Raw genomic sequence first — 25,547 nt, forward strand, 5'->3', positions numbered from 1 at the left:
TGGCTCTCGGGGACACGGTCCCTCAGATGCCACCAAGCCGCCGTGTCTCCCCGTCTCAGCATTTCGGTGTCCCGATGATTTGGTGTCTCCATGTTTCAGTGTCTCCATGTTTCAGTGTCTCCATGTTCCGGTGTCTCCACGTTTCAGTGTCTCCATGTTTCGGTGTCTCCATGTTTCGGTGTCTCCATGTTCCGGTGTCTCCACGTTTCAGTGTCTCCACGTTTCAGTGTCTCCATGTTTCGGTGTCTCCATGTTTCGGTGTCTCCTCCGTGGGTTTAAAGGACTTTGTAAGGCAAAGCCTCTTAATTTCAACATTTCCAAGGGGCTGCAGCCGTTGTGTAAGCTGGGCCAGGCTGAGCTGTGATGGAGCCGTGAGTTTGTGGCAGGGAAAACTGGTCCTGAGTCTGACTTTCCTCCTTAGGTCGGTCCATGTCCATAAATTAGACCTGCCTGGGACCGGCCTCTGCACCAAGACCCGCTGGTGCAGGGGTGCTGACATCCACGTGTGACTGGGTTAGGGTTAGGCTTAACTTTAGGGTTAGGGCCAGCACTAAGGCTAGGGTTGGTTTTAGGGCTGGTTTTGGATTAGCAGGTGCCCCTTTGCCCCCCGTGCCGGGCAGACACACACCCTGCAGCTCTGCAGACCTGATGGCCACTGCTGCCCTCACACCCCTGCCTGCCCCCCCCAGCATCGCCCCGGCACCCCCCTGCCTGCAAAACACAACGCAGCCAAGGGCTTCGTTTAATCTCACTTTTCCCAAGTGAAATCTGCCACTTCTCAGCCAACCGTAACGCTAAAAGGTCGTGATTTAGAGATATTTCTCCTGCGAAGGGAGGTGAAAGCCGTCGTTTTCTGGAGGGCTGGTGACAAGCCCTTGCTGGATTCAGATCTGAAGCGTTTACAGCTCTTCAGAGACGCAAATCTGGGAATCATGTTTCAGGAAGAATTGGAAGAAGCAAACTGGGTATGGAAATACCAGGAGAACAAGATGCATCACGCTCACCAAATGATAATTAAAGGAGTATGAAATGCAACTGCCTGGGAGACTGAAATCTTCCTTCCTAAAAGAGCAGCATCACTTCCACCGCAGCGTGTTCCTGCTCGAGTTCCGATCCAACCGACGATCCTCAAGTGGCCGAGACAGCTATAGTTACAGCTAAGCAACGACGGCTAAAATAATACCTATAGCTGTTTTCTTTTCAACCAAAAAAGCGCAGAAGATAGCTCGTGCTAATTCCAGAATAGCTGCTAATTCTGTCCCAATTAGGAGATAAAACGCAGGAGCGGAACTGCTTATTAAATTACAAATCATGCAGCCTAAATCCGAAGATTATTTAACGCCAAGTGTTTCAGTAAGACACTTGCAAAACTGTGTTGGAATAATAATGTCACTGTGGAAGTAGTATTAATCAAAGTAATGAAAATATAAATTAGGAAAGGCTTAGCCAATAAAAAGGAAATATATATAGTTTGAGGAAAAGAAATACATAAAGTAGCTACATTAAAGAATAAACCAACATGCTTAGAGTGCAGTAATTTAGAGTCATTTTCCCCAGAATCGTATTTTCAACACCGATTTGTTATCTTGTGCTGGTAAGCCAAAGAGATGATAAATATAAAAGATTTCTTCTGTAACCATCTGTCAGCAAATACACTCATCAGTAATACAAAGAGTTCAGCCATTTCTTCTTGAGTTTCTTCTGTGCAAACGCACTAGACCCTACCACTAATTTTCATGAAATGATGCCGAAATCGGTGTAATGGAAATACCAACATTTACCTCGTTCTGCCTTTGGGTAACGGTCACAGGAGGGGAAGCAGCTTTCAGCCTTTTGCTCCTCCGTGTACCTGTGGTTCCTCTTCAGGCCGGCCCCGGGGTGATGAACAGCCCCTGCGTGTTTTGCCGTCTCCGATGCTGCGGTTCAGCGTTTCCGAGCTCCGTCGGGCGCTTCCCCAAAGAACCCGACTCTCTCAGCTCCTCATCCCGTCTGCCCAAGCCCCTGCGGGTTTTAGTGCCAGGCTCCGGTTTGCCACAGCGACAGCCGGGCACGGGGGCAACCAAATGCCCTGGGTTTGCAAAGAGCCTGAAAAAGCAGCTCTGAAAACCCGTGCGCATCATTTCGGGGTGAGATGAGAGTTGTTGATGAGTTGTGACCCCCGTTTGCGAGCACATCACTAAAACACTCGCAATTAAATAATCTTGGGAATAGTATCGCCGTCTGTAATTCAATAAGCAATTTTAGGGCTGTAGTTTCGCTCCTCATTGCTGCAGAATTAATTTCTGCTTGTCAGCCAGCACAAAGCTGCGTCCCAAAGGCGAGGACACGGGGTCCTGCCATCCCATATGTGCTCAGGGACAGCAGGAGGGAGCTTGACAGCTCCTCGTCCCGCGGCGGGCCAGGGGATGGTGCAGGGTGCAGGGATGGAGGAGACATGTGGCACAGTCAGGAAATCAAACCTAAACCCGGGACTGTTTTTCCATCCAGGGGAAATAAACCCCACCCTTGCACGGCCAACAAGGTGGCAAAGCCGACCGGTCAAGCCGAACCCAGGGCACCTGCCCATCGAGGGTGCGACGCGCCCCTGCGTGCCGCTTTCTGCACGTCCAAACCCATCGCCGGGGTCCCCCGAACACCTGAACCCCGACAGCCGCCCACCCCGGCACCGGGCTGGCACAGCCCCGCCATCGGCGGGGGAGTCCCCCGGGAGCTGCCGGCGGCGCGGGTGCCTGGGGCTGGCTGGGAAAGGCCAGCCCCGGAGCTATAAAGAGCAGTAGCCTGACATCTCCGCAGCTTTATTCAGCGCTGACACTGTGCGTTTGCTGTTTTTCCCACAGAAAGCCGGGGCCGGCCCGCTGCCTTCCTGGAATGCTATTTTATCCCCAATTTGATTTACGGAAGAGCCTGAGAGGAGCCTGGAGATGGAAGGGGGCTTGAAATTGGCCTCGTAGATCTTGCAGGCGCAGCGGAAAGGCTGGGAAAACACCCCAGAAAACACCCAACGAGGCTTTTGGGGTGGGCTGGAAGGGCCTGAGCTGCCAAAGCAGCAGCCCCCGGTGCAGGCACGGTTGGGGGTTCAGCAGGGACCCCTCCTCTTGGCAGAGCTGCACCCCAGCCCCACGACAGCACCCTGTGATTTTACCCCCTGCCCGTTTCTTTCACCCTGTCCCCCCAGTCCTCAGCATCGCCCCAGGATAGGCTATTTCTGCTGCCACCTTTATTTATGCTCAGCTATTTAAAGCTTCAAGCTATAGTCTGGGCACTCGCCCTGGGAATATCGAGTCCCTCAACCAGGGAAACGACCACAAAATACAGCCGCTGCCCCCAGCCCTGCTGCCGGCTCCACCACGGAGAGAGATGGCTTTGCCCCGAGCCCGGAGATGGGTAGCCAGGGCTGTGGCGAGCCCCGGGGAGCAAACACCAGCCCTACCTGTCATCCTGCCAGCCCTGCTCTGATTTACAGCCCCTGGGAAGGGGCCAGGAGGGGTTTCCCAATCCTGCTGATGGGGTTTATTGTGGAGATGCTGAGCGGGAACACTGGTCGTGGCTCCCAGACCTCGGGGAGCGTCTCATCTCCCAGGGAACAGGCATGTCTTGCTGGAGACTCAGCTCCGGGGAGCTGCCACCGCGGTCCCTTGGTGATCGGGGGCAGCGGGTGTGCGTCAGAGCAGCCCTGAAATTAGTGATTTGTGCTAACGAACAATGGGGAGGCGACCGGCAGCAGCGAGCCCTTGGCTCCAGCACTGCACGGGGGGACTGAGGTACCCACAGCGGGGGCACCAGTAAATCGCAGCGAGACGGGAGCAACACTAAATCTTTTGTGCCCTGAACTACCCACGAAAACGGGAACCTTTTTTTTTTTTTTTTTGCGAAAACATGGGCGATAACAGCTGTTCTGAGGAATTATTGAAGTCCTGAAGCACATAGATCAAAGCCTGGAGGATTTTGTCAGGGGATGTGCATCACTCCCAGCCCACGCCACTGAAGGTCTGAGCGCTGGCGAGATCTGAGGGGTCGAACAGCCGTTTGCAGTGACACCAGCACCACCAGTTTCACTGGGAAAGATCTGGGAGCAGCAGCCAAAAACTCTCCCTCTGCAAAGTCACCCGGCTCCAGCAGGTCCCATGAGCCGAACATGCTCCGCACGAAAGGCACATTTCCATGGGGCCAGGCCTGCCTGCTCCGGGAGATTAATTATTATTCAAGTGCAGATAAAATGAGCAAGTTAAATACAGCGATAAAGAGTTAGATAAAGCAGAGCTGCTCTGTTTGCATTTTATGGCAAGGCAGGAGCGCTCTGCTCGGAGCTAACCGGACTCGGAGAGCTGGTGCAGCCTGTTGGAAACGTGTCCCTGCGGCCGGAGCCGGTGACCCGACACGCTGGCTGGGCACACGGCTGCAGCACGGCAACAATCCTCCGGCATTCCTGCGCCTGGGTCGCACCTGGAAGAGCTGCAGGGGAAGTGCACGGGTGCAGCAGCACCAGCTGAGTTGCTCCACAACTGGGATCCCACCGCTGGCCCAGGGGCCTCTGCCATCAGATGGGCGACATCCCGCACAGCTCAGTGACACCCCTGTGCCGGCTCCAGGGAGGGGTCCATCATCCAGCACTGCTGCGTGATGCTCTCACACCCCATCCCCGAAGCATCTTACTGGTCCAGTACCCACAGGACACTGGGCTGGATGGAGCCAGTTCAGCGTTTCCAGAGCTGTCGTCCCTGGAGATGCTGGACCGCGCACCGTGGGATGCTTACACCCGATATCCCGAGGGATTCGGAGCTCCAGCAGCACCCATGGCACACAGCGGCCGTGGGGTGCACGCGGAGGATTGTCACCCTGGTTCCCCACGCACCGTCCCGCTTCCCGAGCGAGCGGGGCCGTGCCGCTCCCTGCCAGCACAGCTGCACCAGACGGGTTTCTAAACTCCGCCAGGGCTGGGAGCCGTTCCCAGGAATGCAGGGTGGGAGGAAGTGAGGGGACGGCGGCAAAGGGGCAGGGAGAGTGCTTTGGTGAGGGTGGTGGGGGACCCTTCGTCTAAACTGGGATGGGATGGGGATGCGGGGAGAGGAACCGCCCGTGGTCCTTGGTGGGGCCCAGGCAGGTGTCACGTCCTTGGCGTGTTGTGCTGCAGCCGCAGCAGCCGCTCGGGTGGGGCTCCCCAGGGGGAACCGCTGCTCCAGGAGCCTCCTGTCTTCCTCAGACCTCTTCCGCCTTCTCTTAATTGGCTCTAATTTGCATGGGGGGGCATGTCTGTGCAAGGCAGGGATCTCTCACCCATGTCAGCAGAGACCCAGGGGCCTGTCAGAGGTGAGCAGATCCCCGATGCGCAAGGCGTGAGGCGGCTCCAGAGAACTTTCCATCAGGCCGGGGAACTTTCCAAAGGTTCCTCCCTGCAGCGGCCGGGCCAGCATCCTCCCTCGGCACAGCGGGGAGGCCGCGTCCTGGCCCACTGCCCCGCCAGCGCTTCCACCGCAGCACCAGCCCCTCGAGAGCAGGAGCAGCTCGCACGACTCGCTCCCGGCTGGGCTTTGCCAGCCCGCGACAGGCGGCCGAGCAGGAGCGAGGTTGCTCGACGCCTGAGCAGCCTTCACCGGGGCCAAACTCTCCCTCCGTGAGGCCCTTTGGGTGGGCTGCGGCCGGGGAGGTTTGGTTTTAGAAGGGGCCGCGGGGGCTGTGAAACGCCGCCCGGGGAGCCCAGACTCGTGTAGTGCGAAGTTTGTGGGTGTTGCACACCCGGTGTCACCCGGAGGGGATGGACGCCTGGGAAAGAGCCGATACGGAGCCCTCCCGGGGCCCGCGGCACCGCACAGCGGGGATGAACACGTGGGTGGAGGAGCTGCACACGTAGGCAGATGTGCAGGCAGATGTGCAGGCAGATGCACACGCAGGCAGATGTACACGCAGGCAGATGTGCAGGCAGATGTGCAGGCAGATGTGCAGGCAGATGCACATGCAGGCAGATGCACAGACAGATGCACATGCAGGCGGATGTACACACAGGCAGATGCACAGGCAGATGTACATGCAGGCAGATGCACAGGCAGATGTACACACAGGCAGATGCACACGCAGGCGGATGTACACGCAGGCAGATGCACAGGCAGATGCACACGCAGGCAGATGCACACGCAGGCAGATGTACACGCAGGCAGATGCATGTGAACTCCACCGTGCCGGGTTTCAAGACAGGGATGCAGAAGATGCATCTTTTGCAGCAGAATAATCAAACGGGAACTTTTGCGCCTGTTTCTACAGTGTCCCGAGTCCCCGGGTCCTGCCGCCTCCACCCAACCCACCCACGTCTGCTTTGTCCGTGAGGCCTCAGCTGGGAAACTGAGCCGGCAGCGCTGCGGGACGGGGAGCTGCTCCACTGTGCAGTTTAAATGCCACTTGGTGAAGTGTTTTCCAGGCAGCGCCGGGCCTCATCCAGCCCCCGCATCGCTCCCTGCCCCGCTGGGCCCTGTGGCCACCCTGGGTTACCAGTGAAACAGGCTGGGAGTCCTTTAGCCAGGTCCTGGGAGGGATTTGCACAGAGGACGGTTACGCAGCAGCTCCCCAGCTTTGGCTTGGAGATCCTGGACCAAATAACAGCCCAGGAGAGCGGAGTCCGGGCACGGCGTAAGCACTGACAGACCTCGGCGCGAGAGTCCTCAGCGCCGTAATTGCGCGTGGGTGGTTGTTGCGATGCCGGGCTGCAGCGGAGCGCGGCGGCTGCAGCAGCGCCCGAACCCTCAAGGTCTCCAGGAAAATGCCTTTTGCTGCCTCGGAGCGCTGCGGGAGGAGCAGACGGCGGGGGGAAGGATTGCTGTCGCCGTCCCGCACGGCTGCTCAAGGATTTGCCCAAGGCCACGCTGGGAGATCTGATCTCCCCAGCCCCATGTGGGGTGACCCTGAGGAGTGACAGTCCTGGGGAGCCTGGCGTGACCCCCAAAGTCCCTGGGGTGCCTGATCAAGAGAGGAAGCAGGAGCGTGTCGAGGAAACCTCCCCAAACTGCTTGTAGCCAGCTGACATGTCTCATCACTTTGCTGGTTGGGTTGAGGTCTTGTTTAAATATATACATTTTTAAATCTCTTTTTTTTTAAATTCAAAAAATAGGATTTATTTCAAAAGTTAAAGCTCCTTTTGGCAGAAAACCCTTTCTTTTTAGCCAAAAGCCCCACTACAAGCACTCCCAGGACCGCTGGGCCACGCTCCAGGTTTGCTCCTCTGTCCTCCCTGGCCAGAGGCTCGGGGCCACCTCCCCAGTACAAATCGCCTCCCACTTTCCAGCACCTCTCTGCCCCGTTCTCCCCCCACCAGAATGGGCCCTGCAGGACTGGCCAGAGCAGGGGGGGTCCCTGTGGTTCCCTGATCCATGGGGTCTCGGTGGGGTGCTCAGGGGAAGGGCAGGGGCTCCTGGAGACACCCCAATCCCTGGGGTCTCAATAGGGTGTGGAGGGGAAGGGCAGGGGCTGCTATAGACACCCCAGTCCCCAGGGTCTTAGTGGGGTGCACAGGGGCTCCTGGAGACACCCCAATCCCTGCAGTCTCAGTGGGGTGCTCAGGGGAAGGGCAGGGGCTCCTGGAGACACCCTGATCCTCAGGGTCTTGCTGGGGTGCACAGGGGCTCCTGGAGACACCCCAAACCCTGGGGTCTCGGTGGGGTGTGCAGGGGAAGGGCAGGGGCTGCTATAGACACCCCGATCCCCAGGGTGTTGGTGGGGTGCACAGGGGCTCCTAAAGGCACCCCGATCCCCAGGGTGTCGGGGCGGGGGGGGGGGACACCCCGATGTCCAGGGAGACCCGCAGGGCTCAGGGGGTCCAGCGGGTGGGGGTCCGGGCTGCGGTCCCCCTGCCCCAGGATGGTCAGTACGGGGGGGGGGGGGGGGGGATCCCCAGAAAGGACAGGGGCTGCCTGTCCGCAGGGCGCGGAGGAAGGGGCGGGATGGTCAGACCGTGGGACCCCGGGGAGGGGCTGCGGGCGGGGTGCGCCGTGCCCCGGCCCCGCTCCCGGTTCCAGCCCGCCCGGGGGCGGGGCGCGCCCAGCCCGGCGCGGCGGCGGCACCGAGCCCGGCCCGGCCCGGCCCGTCCCGTTCCAGCAGCTCCGCGGAGCCGCCGCCGCCGCCACCGGAGCCATCCCCGGGCTGCGGCCACGATGGCTTCGCCCCGCCGAGCCGCCGCCGCATGAAGGTGCGCGGGGCCGGGGAGGCGGCGCGGCGGGGCCCGGGAGCCCCGGGAGGAGCCCCGGGAGGAGCCCCGGGAGGAGCCCGGAGCCGTCAGGGCACACGGCGAGCCGGGCTGGAGCCGGGGGCCGGTGCTGCTCCCCCGTCCCCGCCGCCTCCCCCCGGCGCTGACGGGAACCGGCTCTCGGTGCTCCTCAAGAAGATGCACTTGTTCCGGAGCTCCAGCTACGAGATCCGGCTGGAGGGCGAGGGGGGCGACCTGCCCCGCATCCAGGGCATCCGCTGGGTGAGTGCGGGCAGCGCGGGGGGGACACAGCCTGGCCGGGGGACCCCGAGAGCCCCCGGGGGACGGACCCCGCGCCACGGAGCCCCCTTCACCGCCAGCTCTCCCCGCCGCCCCTCTCAGCATCCCTCCTCGCGCCGGGGGGCTGCGCTTGGCCGGCCGCAGGGTTTCGGGGGGACGGGGTTCGCTGCGAGAGCCAAGCGGGGCCCCCCCCGGCTTTATCGCTGCCTCCAGCCCCGCTTCCTTGAGCGCGGCTTTGCTGGGCAGGTCTGGGCCCTTCCCAGCTGGGCTGACAGCAGGCTGTGATCTGTGACCCGGGTCCTGCTCCCCCACTCGTGTTTGCTGGGCCTGGCGTGCCGGGAGCGAGCTGAAGCGTGCAGGGAGCGAGCTGAAGCGTGCAGGGAGCGAGGCGAGGCGTGCAGGGAGCGTATTCCTGTGACTGCCTGGCCCTAACCCCTTCTCCAGGCAGAGCTGGCAGCCAGGCATGAAATAAGCCCGGTGCTATTGTGCTCCGGCGCACAGCGGCCGGGCAGCGCACCCCAACCCCGAGCGTGTGAACAGGAAAGACCTTCCCTGCGGCACACGGGGTTCAAAACGTTCCCTCCCCGCCAGGTCAGGCCGTTTCTAGAGGAGAAGCTTGTCGCTTGGCAGCGGGACGGTGCTCGGCATCACGTCCTCCCTCCCCGGGTCCGTGCTGTCCCCTGACTGGTCCCTTGGGGGGTCCCCAGGGTGCAAAAGGCACCTGGTCCCTGTTCTCGGTCTCCTCTCTGTCCCCTTCAGGCTGGGAGGTGACCTGGAGCCTGTTCACCTGCTCAGACTGAGCTTTGTGACCTTCCCCTTCCCACACTGCTTGACCCAAGACAAACGTTTTTAGAGAAAAAAGTGAAATTCCTTTAAAGGAACAATCCCTCTTTCAGCATTTCGATGCGGCATGCAAGCTCCTTCACAAATAAGAAAGCTTTCCTCTCTTTTCCTCTTCCTGACTTTTTTCTCCCCAGAACTTTTAGGAACTTAATTTTGGGAGGTTTTTCTGAGTGGCGAAAAGCCAGGGAGGTCGGGAAAGCAGCAGGCTGGAGCTAAATTCCAGATTGGGGTAAATCTGACCAAATCTGGCAGCGCGGTGGCACGTGCGGTGTGGCAGGAGTGTCCCTTCCCCGGGTGGCTCCCCTGGGCATGGGGACAACCACTGGCCGGTTGAGGGGAGTGGATCTGATCTTTGCAGGGAAAGGGGGTGCTTTCCCCGCTTTTTGCAGGTGCTCCCAGCACGCCCCTTCCTCGGGGCAGCGACGGGAGAGGCGGGTGGCAGGGAACCGTCTGGCCGTGCCTTGGAGCAACAATATTGTCCCTTGTCCCCGTAAGCCTGCGGCTCCTGGAAACTCCTCCTCATGTCCTGGCTGCGTCTCAGCCCTCCCAGGGACCTGTTTGCCTGATCCCGGGGCCAGCAAATCCCTTCCCGCTCTGCTCTTTGCCGCGAGGCTCCAGCCCAGGCTCCCTGGCATCAGCGGGACATCACAGCCCGGCGTCCCCAAGCAGCTCCGTCCTTCACCCTTCCCAGGGTACAAGTGCCACCGTGCCGGCTGTCACCGCGTCCCTGGAGGGGACAGCGAGAGTCCCCCAAACCCCCCTCCCTGACAAGTCTCCCAGGGGGGGCGGCAAGCCCCTGGCTGGCTGCCGTGGCTTTTGAGGCTGCGGATGGGCGAGGACTTTCTCCGGAGCCGTAAAGCCTGAAATAACTCCTGTTGTTTTCCTTGGGATCCCAAACAAAAGCGGCGTGCGAGTGCGGAACGGTCAGTGCCGGCCTTGGCCAGCTGCCCGCCGCTGCCGGATTTCTGGAGACAGGCAGGATCTCAGCGCCCGCGTGTCCCGTAAGCAGGAAGATGGAAAGAGGCAACTCCTTAGGAAGCTGTTTGGAGTCGGCAGCCGCGATGCTGCGACAATTAGGCAGGGGCTGAGGGTGGGGAGGGCATCCTGTGGGTCCGGACCTGGGAGCTGGGGAGCAAGGATGCTTCAGGAAGGGGGTTTTTGAGCCAGCCGTGAGGTTTTGCGTGGGTTTGCAACGGGAAAACTGCAGGAGGGAGAAATCGCTCCGAGCACTCAGCCTTGGGCGGGGGTTTTGCAAAGTCTCCTTCGGTGTCCTTGGGAGCGCAGGACCGTGGCACGTCCTGGCTCCCTGCCTCAAGGCCAGACCTCGCTTACGGGGTGACAGCGAAGGCTCTTTGGGGACCAGAGCAGCTGGTGTGTGCACCCGAGGGGGTGACATCACCCTCCGGGGCCCACGGGAGGTATCTCCACGCTCTGGCCGCAGCCCGGCTCCTATTTGCAAACATTTGCTCTGCCATTGCCGGCGCGTTTCCTGTTCCACGGGGCGGTCACGAGGCTCAGGAAAGTTTGCAGAGTGAGTAAGTCACCGTGTCCCAGCCTCGGTGGCAGCGTGGCCAGGTTGGGAACGTCCCCAGAGACCCGCTGCGCTCCCAGAGCCGCTTGTTTTCCATCCGCTCCCCAAACCTCTCCGAAGCCAGTTACAAACTGCTGGGGGGCAGGTTGGTGGTTCATCCGAGCTGTCCCGAGGAGGATGGAGAAGCCCTGAGGGTAGGGAAAGGGCTGGAGGAAATGAGGGAGCAGCCTGAGCTGGGCAGGGTGTGAGCAGGCAGGGTTTGGGACAGGCAGCACGGGACACAGCACCCATCTCAGCACCCATTGGGTGTCCCCCTCCGTCACCCTCCTGCCTGGGCCGGGAAGTGCCAGGGCTCTTCCGTTTCCCCTCAGCTCCTGGTAGGTGGGTTTTGTCCTTGAGTTCATTTGCAAAGGAGGCTTCTGCAGCTAATTACTCCTGCCCTTGGCTTTGTTAATTGAGGCTGACATCCGGACTGTCCCTCTCGCTGGGGTTGCTCAGACCTTCCCAACCAGCCCGGAGCCAGCAGATCCGAGAAGGATCTGGCCCAGAAGACGCTGCATTTCAAGCGCCCATCCCCTCCACCACCAGCCCGGAGTGCTGCAGCCCTCCTACAGCCAGAAATAAACGGGGGGGACACCACAAAACCCTCCCCTCCAGGTGAAGACACCCCAAGGAAGGCCGATCCTCGCCCCGTCTGGGGGTTAATGCTCAAAGTGCATTAACTGCCTTGGCCAGGGCAGCGCGTGGAGAACAGGTCTGACGGGTGCTCTCAGCTTCCCCCAGACGTGATTTATGCAGCACACGCAGCCGAGATGAAAGACAGGTTGTTTATTCAGGGCCGTGGCAGCCCGGGAGCCTTCATCCCTCTGGGCAGCGTCCGGATGGGAGCTCGGCTGCCTTCTCACCGGGATTCGGGTGCAGCTGGGGTGGGCAATGGCTCATCCCATCGTTGCTTGGCTTTTCCCCCGGAGCATCCTCTTCCTGAGGGGAAAAACCTGGGAGGAAAATAAGCACAAGGATTAAAAAGCACCTGCTGATGGGGGATAAGCAGAGGGAGGAGTGGTGCTGGGGAAGCTGAGGACACCAGCGTGGCCCGGCGGGGATCAGCATCGCTCCCGGCGGGGCTGAGCCCGGTCCTGGGTTGTGCCGCGGGGGCTGGCAGCTGGACGTGTCCGTGTGCTGCTGCTGGAGACGGTCCCCGGCTATTCCTGGCACTGGGAGGCCGGATCGCCCCAGGAGGGACTCCCCGAGCCAGGAAGGGGGACGCTATTTTAGGATCAGTAAACAGCGAAGACATTAAAGAGCCGGTTTAGAAAATAGCACTGGATCAACTCATCACGTGCAGATTTAAGAGAGTAAATAGTGTAAAAATAGAGTAAATAGAGTAAAAAACTCAGCGGGTGACTGGGGTTTTTCATCCCCAAAGGGTGCGTTTTTCTCCTTTAGGCTAGGAGAGCGCTGAGCCGCTGGTGATCCGGGTGCGCCGTGGATCAGTCAGGTTTCCTATTTTGCTCTCGTCCTCCTGACACCCATCCCACTATTTGCATTTTTTACAGCTGTCGAGGCCTGAGCTCACATTTTCAGTCGCCGCCACGGGCTCCTGCTTGAGCTCAGAGCCTCTGACCACGGGCGAGGGAAATTTGTGCTTGCTTCCTTCTAATACGCCTTATTTTAGGCATGGCCCTGTTGAACTTTACCCGCTGCCGCTTCGCCATACCCAGCACGTGCTCGGTGACTTTCTGCCTTGCTGATCGGTTGTTTCCAGGATCTTCCCTAAAACCCTTTGGAAAAACAGCTTCACATTCACCAGCTCTTCGGTACCCAGGGAAGCGCGAGGTTACACATCACCTGTGGAAATGTGGCTCCTTCGCTGCCGTTCTCCTCTGGGCACCAGGGACCTCACATCCCGGTGGTTTGTTACAGCTGATTTTTCAGGATTTATTGCATCAGTTTTTCTGGCCGTGCTGTGATTTGTGACCCCGACACGTTGCCTGCAGGGAAGGGTCTGGGCCCGTGCTGCCTCCATCCTCTGCAAGAGCTCTTGCTGCCCATCGTCTGCTGTGGGTCCTGTCCTTGGTGTCCTCTGCAAGCTGATCCTCCAGCTCTCCAAGGCTTTTGTGGGCTGTTCCCGTAACCTGCCAGAGTTTGGGATCTTTTCTGTCCTCTTTGTTTAGACCCAGCTTCAAATCTAGAGGAAACCCCCCGGGCTTTGGACACATCTCCCTCCCCTGGGGCTTCCCCAGGTCTTTCTGAAGTCCTTCTCCAGTGGCAAGCTCCATGTCTCAGATACGATGTCTTTGATCCCTGTTTGCAAAGATTTTACTTTTAACTTCCTTCTTTCATCTCCCAGCTCCCTCATTTGAATGCACTTCCCTTGCTGAAGCTAAACATAACCGCAGGGGGTTTCTGGGGGTTCTGTCCCCCGCACGCGTCTGTTTTCAGCAAGGATGGGGCAGGGGAAAGGCTTTGCCCTGGTTTTAGGCGATCAGTGCTGGTGAGCGTGCGGGGGTGCTCGTTCCTCACCTGGTGCCAAGCAGATGAAGCTGAACTGTGCCTTGGGGGAGGCAGGAACCCTCCTGGGGTGTGCGGGGTGAAGGGGGGCACAGCAGAGCCCCCGCGGCCACCAACCCCCTTCTTTTCGGTTTCCCAGACCCCACTTTTGGACACTGAATCCACCCTGGACTATGGACACAGCCTTACCCAGGTGGGTTGGCTGGGAAAACCCACAGGGGTGTGGGTTTGGGGAGGTGGGAGATGGAGAAACGTGCCTTGAAGGCTGGGAGGGGTGGGGGGCCGGAGCACCCCCATGCCCTGGGGTCCTTGGCTCAGCTCTGGGCTGGTCGCTCCCTTGGGCTCGGCTGTTCCTGGGGGTGGGTGATGGAGATCCGGGGGTGTTGGGGTGGGCGTGCAGGTGTATCTCACCTTGGCAGGGTGTTGGGGGCACAGTTGACCACGTCAGCACAGTCAGGGTCCACCACCGCTTCCCCTGCAAGCCATAAAATCCCCTCCCACCCCCAGGCATCCTCGGAGAAGATCTGGCGAGCTGGGAAGCTCCTCTTCATCCACCTCACCAGCACCCGCCCTGGTCTCATCCGGGACCACAAACATCACCTGCGGCACCACAGGTGGGACAGCCGGGACCCCCACCATGCCGGGGGGCACCGTGGGCGGCCGAGATGCCGGCAGCCCTCCAAGGAGGGCAGGACTTCTCCTGCCCATCCCAGGCAAGGGTCTGCCCGGGGTGCTGTGTGCCACGGCCCCATTTTGGGGAGGATTCTCACACCTTCTCCCCTCCCAGGCAGTGCTGCTCCGGGAAGGAGCTGGTGGACTGGCTGCTGAGCGCCGGGCTGGCCGTGCAGATGCGCAGCCAGGCCGTCGGCATCTGCCAGGTGCTGGTGGATGGAGGGGTCCTGACGCACGGTGAGGGCGGGCGCCAGCAGCCCCCTGTGCGGTGCTGGTGTCTCACAAGGCGAGACTGGGCGCACTGGGGGCTGCTGGGGTCTCCCGTGGGTGCACGTGGCACCCCATGGATCTCCCGTGGGTGCCTGGCCAAGCTGACGCCTGCTCTCCCCCCGCAGTGAAGCAGGAGTGGCATTTCCAGGACAAGGACACCCAGTTTTACCGCTTTGCCGAGCTGGAGCTGAGCCCCGAGCCCGGTGCTGGGCTCCGGGATGCGGAGGAGCTGCTGGAGGCAGTGGCCTTCCTGGCCCAGCTGGGCCCCGACGCGCTGCTCACCATGGCCCTGCGCAAGCCGTGAGTGGCCAGGGGCTCCCCGGGGGACGGCGAGGGGATGTGGGGCTCATTTTGACCCCGCTCCAGGGGGGGTGTGGGGTACCAAGGGGGCTGCTGTGAATGGGGTGACCTGAGCATCCCTTCCACAGCTGTTAGACCTGGGGGGAGAAAGAGGCTGCCTGGCCGGGGGGGTTGTGCCTGGAGAGGGGTGTCTACACCCCTAGATGGGGTGGGCAGAGGGGGCACAGGCGGCTGCTCACCCCCCGCTCCCCTCCCAGGCCTGCCCAGCGCACGGAGGACGAGCTGGAGCTCATATTTGAGGAGCTCCTCCACATCAAAGCCGTGGCTCATCTCTCCAACTCGGTGAGCGCTGCAGCTGTGCCTCTGCTTCCCCCACAGCGTGTGTGTGCGTGTCCCCCAACCTTCTCCTGGTCCCCAAATTCTCCTGCATCCCATCGCTTCCCATCTGGGCATCCTCTCCTGGCGCTCTCTGAGCATCCCTGGGTCCCCTTCCCACCCTCTCCCCTGTGCCCACGCGTGTGTGTCCCCCCATCACTCTGCTCCGGGCTGGGGTGACCCTGATGGCAGGTCCCTCTCGGCGCAGGTGAAGCGGGAGCTGGCATCCGTGCTGATGTTCGAGTCACACCAGCGAGCAGGCACCGTGCGTGAGTATCATGTGCCCCGGGAGCCGCGCAGGGCCAGCCAGTCCCCCAGAAAAGGGTCCCCACCCCTGCGGGGGATGGCTGGAGCCTTTGCCATCAGTGTGGATGCTCCTGGTGTCTCCTCATGGACTGGGGATGGAGGGGAGCAGAGCACTTGCTGCATTTGCCTGGGCTGGCGGCTCAGGATGGGGGGACTGAAGAGGGATGCTTGGGGGCTCCCCCTCTTTGGCTGCTGGATGCCGCCGCTTCCCCTGCAGTGTTCAGCCAAGGAGATAAAGGCACGTCCTGGTACATCGTCTGGAAGGGCTCAGTGAACGTGGTCACCCACGGCAAGGTGGGCGCGTCCCTGCGGCAGCGGGGCTCTCCAGACACCCCACATCCCCACATCACTGTCCCCCGTTGGGGATGAAGGCTCCCACCCCGTCCCTCACCCTCTGCGACCCCCTTCCAGGGCTTGGTGGCCACCCTGCACGAGGGGGACGACTTTGGGCAGCTGGCGCTGGTGAACGACGCACCCCGGGCAGCCACCATCATCCTGCGGGAGGACAACTGCCACTTCCTCCGCGTGGACAAGCAGGACTTCAACCACATCCTCAAGGTGGGCCGGGGGCTGGCAGCAGTGTGCCCAGCAGTGTGCCCAGGTGGCCAAGAAGGCCAATGGCATCCTGGCTTGTACCAGCACCAGCGTGGCCAGCAGGGACAGGGAAGGGATCTGACCCCTGTGCTGGGCACTGGTGAGGCCGCCCCTCGATGAGTGGGTTCAGTTTTGGGCCCCTCACCCCAAAAAGGCCCTTGAATGAGTCGAGCGTGTCCAGAGAAGGGCAACGGAGCTGGTGCAGGGTCTGGAGCACAGGTCTGATGGGGAGCGGCTGAGGGAACTGGGGGGGTTTAGTGTGGAGAAGAGGAGGCTGAGGGGAGACCTCCTGGCCCTCTGCAACTCCCTGAAAGGAGGGTGCAGAGAGGGGGGAGGAGTCTCTTGAGCCAAGGAGCCAGCGGCAGGCCAAGAGGGAATGGCCTCAAGCTGCGCCAGGGCAGGGTCAGACTGGCTCTTAGGAAGGATTTCTTTGCAGAAGGGGCTGTTGGGCGTTGGAATGGGCTGCCCAGGGCAGGGGGGGAGTCCCCATCCCTGGAGGGGTTGAAGAGTCGGGTTGAGCCAGCGCTGAGGGATCTGGTGGAGTTGGGAACGGTCAGGGGGAGGTTCACGGTGGGGCTGGAGGAGCTTCAAGGGCTTTTCCAACCCAGATGATTCTGGGATTCTGTGGGGGGCTGGCTCTGAGCCGGGACACACCCTGCACCCTCCGTGGTGTTTGCAGGGGAGGACACTTCTCTGCAGGCCAATATGGGGTTTTGGGGTGCCACCAGCCCGCCAGGCGTTGTTGGAGGGATCCGGGCCGGGCTGATGGCTGGTTTCTCTCTCTAGGATGTGGAGGCCAACACCATGCGCCTGAAGGAGCACGGGAAGGTGGTGCTCGTCCTGCAGAAGAACCTGCAGGGTGGCAGCAGCCAGCCGGCCACAGCACGGAGCAGCAGGTGACAGCAGCCTGTCCCCAGCCCTCCTGGCAACCACACCGCAGCGCTGCCACCGACGCTGCCTGTCCCTCTGCCTCCTCTGCCGCTCTCTGGCTTCCCTCGGAGGAGTCTGCTGGGAGGACCGTGTCCCCAGAGCAGGGACAGGGATGCCGGGGCAATGCTGACCAGCTGTCGAGTGGCCCCGTGGCCCAGCGTGGTGGCCCTGCCCACAGCTGGGGTGCCGCATCCTTCCCTGATGTGCCCGGTGCTCTGCCCATCAGGTACTTCGTGATGGCTGGGACGCCGGAGAAGATCCTCGAGCATCTGCTGGAGTTCATGAGGCTCGACGCCACGCTCTATGACCCCGTGGGTAGGTTTGGGGTCCCCCGCCCTGCTCCAGGGAGCACATCCCAGAGCCACCTTGAGATGGGCAGGGGGCTGGGGACGGGGTGCCAGCAGGGGGACCAGCACTGGACAGGCTGCCTTATTCCCGCTGTTCAACCCCAAAAGCTGCTCTTCTCACCCTAAAATCCCCCAAGTGGGGCCGGGAGAGGGAGGCAGATCCAGGGCTGGGAGCATCTCCCCTCCCACATCCCTCCATCTCCCTCTGCCTTTGGAGAGGAGCAAAACCGAGCGAGACAGGAACCAGGAGATGTCCCCAGCGGGTAAAAAATCAGAGCTGCCAGGCTGGCGTCATCAGCGGCTGCCATGGAGTTCACTCCCCGCGGAGCTGCACTTTTAATGCAACCCTTTAATTTTCTTTCATCCCCCAAAGCCTGCAGCCTTGCCAGCCCTTTCCGGGGTGTTTAGGAGCAAAACACGACGCGTGATGAGCTGCGGTCGCTGCGGTGGAGGAGGCCACAGGCCAACCCCACTCAGGGCGTGGGTGACCCTTTCCCGGCCAGCCCCGCTGCCTGGCTGTGAGCACCGTGTCCCCAACCCGCTGGACACCGTGGAGGGTGAATGATGGTGGCCGCCTCTCTTCCAGATACGCTGCTGGGGGATTTCCTGCTGACTTACACCGTGTTCATGCCGACCTCGCAGCTCTGCAGAGCTCTGCTGCACCAATATCCTTCTGCGGCCAGAGTTGGGGGGGGGAATGGGCTCCATCCTCCACCAGGCCCCCCCTGCCAGGGACCGGCAGGCTCATCTGGGTCCCCGTCACCCTGGTGGGACCCCAGGGGTTGGCCGGGGGAGCCCCGAATCCCCCAGGCTCTTGGGCACATCCCCATCTCCCATCCCATCCTGGGTGTGTAACGGGGATCTCTGCACGCTCCCCACCACTCATGCTGGTGCCCTTGACTGGTCCCAGTTTCCGTGCGGAGCCGCTGGAGGGTTCGGAGCAGGAAAAGGCCACCTACTCCCTGCACAAGCGCCGGAAAATCCTGCGGCTGGTGAGCCAGTGGGTGCTGCTCTACGGGCGGCTGCTGCAGGGCGACCGCAGCACCACGGCCCTGCTGCAGGTACCGGGAGCAGGGACGGGGCAGGACGGGGTGCAGGGTGATGTCCCCAGAGGGATCTGGCTGTGACCCCACCCCGTGCTGAGCGCTGGGCACCTTCTTTCCCCAGAACCTCGCAGACCTGGCGAGCCGGGACCCGCGCTTGGGCGGGCTGGGCCAGGAGCAAGCGCAGGATCGCCGGCGACCCCGAGCGTGAGTCCCCCAGGGAAGGAGGGGGGTCCCCAGCCGAAACAGAGCCTGGCTCTGTCCCCAAGTGCCACTTCTGATGACCGCGTCCCCGCATCCTGCACCCCTCGTGTGCGCTTTTCACGGGGCTGAGCTTTCAGCCAGCAAAGCAACGATTGCTGAGAGCAGGGGGATGCCAGCAGCTCTCGGGCCACCTTGTCCCCAGCTACGGGGAAGGTGTCAGGCACGCCGGGACTCCCCGGTGCCCGGGATGCTCGGGGGGGCTCGGTGGTGGCCTGGATCCTGGGGGCGCAGTCCTGTCTCCAGCACAGAGGGGGTTGCAGGGCTCTAACACCCCCTTTATCCTCTCTCTGCAGGCTGGAGAACGGAGATGGCAGCATTTCTCCCCAGCCCAAGGTAGGGGTGGCCCTGAGGGGTGCCAGGGCCGGGGAAGGTGGAGAGTTGGGGCACCTTGGCCCTCTGGGGACCCCCGGCAGGAGGGGTGGCCGGTGGGGTGGCATCCTCCCCGCTCTCTCCCACCTTGGCCGCAGGCTCGGAGCTCAGGGAACTGGCTCGCAAGCCAAGAGGAGGCGATTCTGAACAGCAGCTGTGCCTTAAGAGCCCAGGACAAAGGTACAGCCACACACAGTGGGGACTGTCCCCTCCTGGCGTCTGGGACACTAAAATCCCTGTTATCCCTCCCCCCGGTAGTGCCCTACGAGATCTACAGACCGGACCACTCGTGCCTGATCACAGTGCTGCCTGTCAATGCCTCGGTGCGGGACGTCCTGCGGTCCCTCGCCCCCCGGCTCGGCCGGGACAGGGAACACGTCCTGGTGAAGGTGAATTCAGCCGGAGGTGAGCGGGCTCTCCCGGGGATGCCACTGTGCCACGGTGGCAACTGTCCCGTGCCCAGCCAGGATCGGGACCCTTCTCTGTCCCCAACCGTCCCCTTTCTCCCAGATAAAGTGGGGCTGCAGCTGGACGCCGTGGGGGTGTTCACAGCGTTGGGGCTCAACGAGAGGCTCTTTGCCGTGAGCGTGGAGGAGCTGGGCAGCCTGGTGAGCGCGGGGCGGGGGGGTCCTGGGGATGGGCAGCACCAGGCTGATCCCCCCCAGGTGGGATTTGGGGCTGCGGTGCCTCCGTAGCAGCTTGGAGTTGGGGGAGTCCATCCCTCCCTGCTCCTCTCCTCTGGGGAAGGGGCTGGTGTTGCCTCCCTGCTGCGGTGGCTAATGGCAGGAAGTGTTGGGCATCCTCTCCTGTGCACAGACCCCCCACCCCGAGCAGCTGGGCCCCCACGTTGGCTCCTCAGAGACCCTGGACCTCATCAGCTCCAAGGACCTGGCCAGCCACCTCACCGACTACGACTGGAACCTCTTCAAGAGCATCCACCAGGTAGGGCCAGTACCCGGACTGTGGCAGGAGCCATCTCCGGGGTGACTTTCGGGACACCCCTCAGCCACCGCGTTGGGCTTTGCAGGTGGAAATGATCCACTACATCGTCGGGCCACAGAAGTTTCACGACGTGACCACAGCCAACCTAGAGCGGGTCATGCGGCGCTTCAACGAGCTGCAGTACTGGGTGGCCACGGAGCTGTGCCTCTGCCCCGAGGTGGGCAGGCGAGCCCAGCTCCTCCGCAAGTTCATCAAGCTGGCCGCGCAGTGAGTGCTTCCCTGCCCACATCCCGGTCCTGCGAGGACGAGGACGGAGCTGGCCGTGGCCTCCTCACCTGACTCTGTCCCCGCCTGCAGCCTCAAGGAGCAGAAGAACCTGAATTCCTTCTTCGCGGTGATGTTTGGTGTGAGCAACACGGCTGTCAGCCGCCTGGCCAAGACCTGGGAGGTAACAGCCTTCGGGCTGCTGCCAGCCCTGGGAGGTCCCCTGAGGTCTGCGGGGATGGATCTGGGTGCCCTGCCTTGGGCAAGGGTGACTTGGTTGTTGGGTCCAGGCAGACCCTGCACCCATGAGCCCTGAGCAAGGGGGCTGCCAAGGGCAGGGAATGCGTTTCCCACCGGGTGGGATCAGCCCCTGGGTTTGGTGAGACCCAGCCAGGGACCAAAACCCGCCATCCTGGAGTGGCAATGGGGTCTGAGCCTGTTCCTCACAAGCACCTGGAGCAGGTGGTGTCACAGAGCCCGTAGAGGTGCAACAGCGTTGGGGGGAGAGCTGGGGGGTCTCTGGGGGTGTGAGAGCTGGTGGGGGGAGAGCTGGGGGGTCTCTGGGAGTGGGAGAGCTGGGAGGTCCCTGGAAGCAGAAGAGCTGGGGCGGAGAGCTGGGGGGTCTCTGGGAGTGGGAGAGCTGGGGGGCAGACCTGGGGGGTCTCTGGGTGTGGGAGAGCTGGGGGGCAGAGATGGGTCTCTGGGAGTGGGAGAGCCGGGGGCCCGGCACCAGTGACCCCCCCCCCCATGCGCAGAGGCTACCCCACAAGATCCGGAAGCTGCACGCGGCGCTGGAGCGGATGCTGGTGAGCGCAGCCCCTTCCCGCCCTGTATCCCCCCTCCCGGCAGGGTTTGTCCCTGCTTCCTGAAAGCTTCAAGGTCCCCTGCACCCGTGGTGAGCAGCAGCCAGGGCTGGGTCCCCGCCTGCCCAACGCTGAGGTCCCGCTCCATCCCCCAGGACCCGTCATGGAACCACAGGGTCTATCGCCTGGCCGTGGCCAAGCTGAGCCCCCCCATCATCCCCTTCGTGCCCCTCCTCCTCAAAGGTGGGTACCTTGGCTTGGGAGCTGTGGGGCCTTCGCTGGGGGTGCTAGTGGGAATGGGTTGGGCAGGGGTGGCAGGGACCCCTTTGGGCGCATCCAGCCCTCCCCAGGGACCAGGAAGCCAAATCTGATCCCTAAATCCGTCCCCCCACCCCTCCCCAGACATGACGTTCATCCACGAAGGCAATCGCACGCTGGCCGAGAACCTCATCAACTTTGAGAAGATGGTGAGTGGGGCGGGTTGGCTCCCCGTGGACCCCCACCTTGGGGGACCCGCTGTCCCCCCCGTCCCCTGGGATGCAGAGCCAGAGCATCTCCGTGGCATTAGCACAGCCGGGACCCCCGGCCATCCCCTCGCGGGGGGCACGGGGTAGCCGCAGCCGCCACTGAAGCTGGAGGGGACTGTGTTTTACCAGCCTGGGAGCAAAGTGGGGCCAGGTGACAGCAAGTGACCTTTGTGCATTGCCCACAGCACATGATGGCAAAGACCGTGCGTGTCCTGCAGCGCTGCCGGGGCCACGCGCATGGTGAGTGCTCCCGGGTGGGGGCAAGGATGGGGCCGGGCACCAGCGCTCCTCTGGAGATGGGGGCTGAGCTCCTGCTCTCTGTCCTCGCCCAGCTCCCCTCTCCCCGCTGCGAAATCGCTCCCCACACCGGCCGGAGGACCCCAAAGCCGTCAGGATCTCCACATGTATGTCTGGGGTTCACCCACCCGCTCCCCACCCCTGCACTGGGAGACTCCCACCCCTCGGGGCTACGCGGGGCCAGCCCAGGAGAGCATGCACCCACCGTCCTTGGGCAGGGGGGTCCCACGGGGGCATCCTGAGGGCATCAACCTGGCTACAGGGGGTGGAAGCGTGTCCGGGGAGGTGATGGAGGAATCTGTGAGCTGAGGGAGAGGTGATGGAGGAAACTGTGAGCTGAGGGAGAGGTGATGGAGGGATCTGTGAGCCAAGCTGGAGGTGATGGAGGGATCCATGAGCTGAGGGAGGTGATGGAGGGATCCGTGAGCCCAGGGAGAGGTGATGGAGGGATCCATGAGCTGAGCTAGAGGTGATGGAGGGGTCTATCAGCCAAGCCAGCAGCAGCAGAAGTGGATCAGTGAGTCTGGCGAGAGGCAGGGAAGGGGGATCCATGAGATGAGCCTGCAGTGATGGAGAGGGTTGGCAAATGGAGCCGGAGGTGATGGAGGGGGATCGGTGAGCCCAGCCCTGACCCCAGCTCTCCCTGGCAGGCTCGGAGCAGTCCCTGAGCGTGCGGAGCCCCGTCTCCACCTGGGCGTACCTGCAGCACCTGAAAGCCATCGACAGTCAGAAGGAGCTGCTGCGGCTCTCCCGCGACCTCGAGTCCTGACTGGGACAGAGGGGCCAGAGCGGGCCCGGAGCAGGGATGCGGCAGCCTGTCTGACGGCGGCGGGGGCAGCCCCGTGGCTCTGCTCCCGGTAACACCGGGCATGGGGCTGCGCTGGAGCCAGCTGAGAGCAGCCTCTGCTCGGCCACGCCGCCGGCACCGGTCTGGCACCGCTGGACGGCCGGGAGCCCACAGGGGCTGTGGGCAGGCAAGGGCCACGAACAGCGGAGTGAGCAACAGAGGTATTTTTGTATGCGAGGCTGCACTCCCGTTTCTTCTCCCTGCAGCACCCTGGATTCACTCCCTGCACCGGCCAGGGGGGGAAGGAGCCCTGGGTGCCCCCCGATGCTGGCCGCCCCGGAGGTGCTGGGCTGGAGGATGCCCCTTCCTCCTGGAGGGACTCAAGCCAGAGCATCCCTATGAGCAGGGAGCACCACGCCTGTCTCCATCGGGGTGCAGGCACCCAGGCTGAGCTCAGGGTCCAGCTCATGCTGCGGTGCTGCCCCGTGGATCCCAGGGGCAGCCCCAGATCCCATGTGTCCCATGGGAGGTGCTGGCTGCATCCCCTGTCCCAGCCTCTGGGAGCTCCACAACCCCAGCAGCCACAGGAAAACTATTTTGATCCCCCCCAGGACTGTTGGGGCTTAAACCAGGCTGTGCTGCCAAACCTTGGGCTAATCACAGCCTTCTCCGTGCCTCGGTTTCCCCACATGGATGGGGGCAGGAATAGCCACGTACAGCCGTGGCACGGAGGCAGGACATCAGCCCTCACGGAAGGAAGCTGTGGTGGCCTCGTGATGGAGACGGTGACCTGCTCTGGCCGTTCCCAACCCATGACCGGTTGCTGCTGGGCCATGTTTGGGGGTTTGGGGGAGCTGTTTGACGGAGGCAAAGCTGACGGACCGCAGGGGTGGGGACCCCCATCCCCTCCCCTTGAGCATCTCTGTATGCACACAGAGCAGTTTTAGCAAGAACCTTCCCAACGCTCTGAGCAGGCCTGGATGAAGCTACGGGGTTCGGGGGAGACAGCACATTTGCAGGGGACCCGCGCGGGGGAGGCTCGCAGCCCCTGGCAGGTCTATGCCCCAGCCAGGACTCCACGGAGCCACAGAGCAGAGCCACAAGCCAAAACACATCCTTGCCCCAAGTACGGCTGGGCTACAGGGGACCAGAGCACTGCTGCAGTAATTGCTCTTTTCAATCTCGCCCTGGAGATAAACGGGTTGCTTCAAATAAAAGTCCCCATCACACCTAAATAATGTTTCGAGTGACACAGACAGCTATGGGACGGGATGGGGGTTCTTTGCAGCTCCCAGCACCACGTCCATCCCAGGGCCCACCCATGCAAAGCTCGGCTTTGTGGTTCTCTGCAAGGTGGCTGTGCCCCGTGGGGACCAGGTTTTGATACCTGGCATCTCCCAGGTTTCTAACTCTAGCCCCTTGCATGGTCCCAGCAGCGTGTGTGTCCAGGCACGCCAGGGCAAAGCAGAGCAGCAATTCCTTGGCATCTGGACCCAAATCAGGCAGCCTAGACCTCCTGTAGAGAGACCTTTCCCAGGATGGCTGCTCTGAAGGAGCAAAGGAGCCTTGACATGAAAGAGTTCATGTGTGGGGAAGGAAGGGTTAAACTACAGGGGAGGTTTAGACGGGACATGAGGAAAAAATGTTTCACAGAAAGAGTGGTCAGACACTGGAATAGGCTGCCCAGGGAGGGGGTGGAGTCCCCACCCCTGGGTGTGTTTAAGGGCCGTTTGGATGAGCTGTGGGGGGATGTGGGGTAGGGGAGAACTTTGTAGAGTCGGGCTGAGGGTTGGACTCGATGATCCCGAGGGGCTTTTCCAACCTGAGTGATTCTGTGATTCTGTGAACTAGAGGAGCACATTTTCCAGATGTTTCTGGGCCTGCGCATTCCCTCCAGGCCGCAGGCTGGATGTGTCTCGGGGCTTTCCCTTCCTTGGCTGCAGGCGAGATGCTGGCCCGGTCGGCTGGTTTGGCTGGAGAAATCTCCACTCGAGGGGAAAACTTGACCCTTGTCTGGTTTTCCTGGTGCAGGCTGTGAAGAGCAGCCCGTTGGGGAGCTCACCACCGCAGCCCACAGGCCTGCATCCTCCACAAGCTGTTTTCCCTCAGAGCCCAAGCGTGAAGGTCCAGCCCCACCAGAAATTCCCATGGAGCCACAGAAGCCCCATGATGTCCTGAGGGTGAGGGAGAACCTGGAGAAATATTCTGGAAAAGGGCAATGAGTCCGGGGGGGTGTGAAGGGGAGGATGGCAGGGGGGGATGGAGATGAAGCTTGGTGTGGGGCAGTCCAGGAAACGCTGGACTGTGCAAAAATGTGGCTGGAGACCTGCCTCCTCAAGCAAGGCGATGGGTAAAGCCAAAGTCTGGACGAGGGTGCGATGCAAGGGGCGAGAGCTAACGGCATGGTCGGGCACCGGAGCGAGCGCGGCTGCCCGGACTCCCGGCTTCCCGTCCTGCGTCCCCGAGGCCGGGGCTGGCTCCTTGGGCTCAGCGCCTGGGCAGTGCCCGTCGTCTCCTCTCTTCGGCCTTAATGCGAGAGCAACACGGAGCCAGCCCCAGGGCGCTTGACTCACCGCCCTCCTGCAACACCTCTCATGGGTGAGGGGAGGAAATGACTGAGGGGTGAGAAAGAAGCCAAACCTGGTCCTTATTACACCAAACACGGCTCTCCTGGGCCAGCTAATGCACCCCGGGGAATTAAGGTTGTTGCAACGCTGCTGTGTCGGCAGGATGAATTGCAGGCAGGTGCTGCCTGCGCCGCTGATGGAGGTTAGAAGTTGCCTCCCCTTGGCTCAGGTGGTGTCTGGAGGTCAGTTGTCACCTGCCGAGGTGGAGGTGCCCAGGGAGTGATCCCCTCCTTGGCTGGGAAGAGACGGGGAGATGAGGGGAAGAGCTGAACATCTCCAACATCCTCCAGCAGCAAAACAGGTTGAGGAGGTTCCTTCCCGCTCGCCTCAGTTCTGCTCTCCAGAGCAGAACGGGAGAACAGCAGGATTTAAACCCACCTCCAGAAGGATGGTGAGCTAGATCTGGATTATTCTCCTGATGAGGTCTTGAGTGGAAGCCCGTGAGCGGCAGAGCTAGGCAGGGGAGGGATGTGGATGG

General features: G+C 61.9%; 1 protein-coding gene across 3 annotated transcripts; it reads left to right on the forward strand.

Moving 5' to 3' along the window:
- The first annotated feature begins 8,020 nt into the window (after positions 1–8,020).
- Positions 8,021–23,680, forward strand: RAPGEF3 (Rap guanine nucleotide exchange factor 3). 3 transcript variants are annotated; one of them, XR_012621013.1, is made up of 27 exons: positions 8,021–8,449; positions 13,492–13,545; positions 13,860–13,966; positions 14,140–14,261; positions 14,420–14,594; positions 14,852–14,936; positions 15,178–15,238; positions 15,493–15,569; positions 15,687–15,833; positions 16,656–16,765; positions 17,026–17,114; positions 17,733–17,811; positions 18,057–18,207; positions 18,314–18,396; positions 18,747–18,786; positions 18,921–19,002; positions 19,081–19,227; positions 19,333–19,430; positions 19,639–19,764; positions 19,850–20,031; positions 20,122–20,212; positions 20,784–20,834; positions 20,987–21,074; positions 21,234–21,298; positions 21,488–21,598; positions 21,691–21,762; positions 22,306–22,350. XR_012621013.1 is itself a non-coding variant. In XM_074807606.1 (27 exons), exons 1-27 carry the CDS (start codon positions 8,165–8,167, stop codon positions 22,422–22,424), a joined length of 2,562 nt encoding a protein of 853 aa, XP_074663707.1. In that variant the 5' UTR covers positions 8,021–8,164; the 3' UTR covers positions 22,425–23,680. The 3 variants fall into 3 exon arrangements, 2 of the variants coding, with proteins under 2 accessions (XP_074663707.1, XP_074663706.1); XM_074807606.1 differs by having other exon boundaries at positions 8,021–8,170; positions 21,544–21,598; positions 22,306–23,680; XM_074807605.1 differs by having other exon boundaries at positions 8,025–8,449; positions 21,544–21,598; positions 22,306–23,680.
- Positions 23,681–25,547: the final 1,867 nt, after the last annotated feature.

This window comes from Strix aluco, chromosome 27 (assembly GCF_031877795.1).
Source record: "Strix aluco isolate bStrAlu1 chromosome 27, bStrAlu1.hap1, whole genome shotgun sequence".
Classification (NCBI taxonomy): domain Eukaryota; kingdom Metazoa; phylum Chordata; class Aves; order Strigiformes; family Strigidae; genus Strix; species Strix aluco.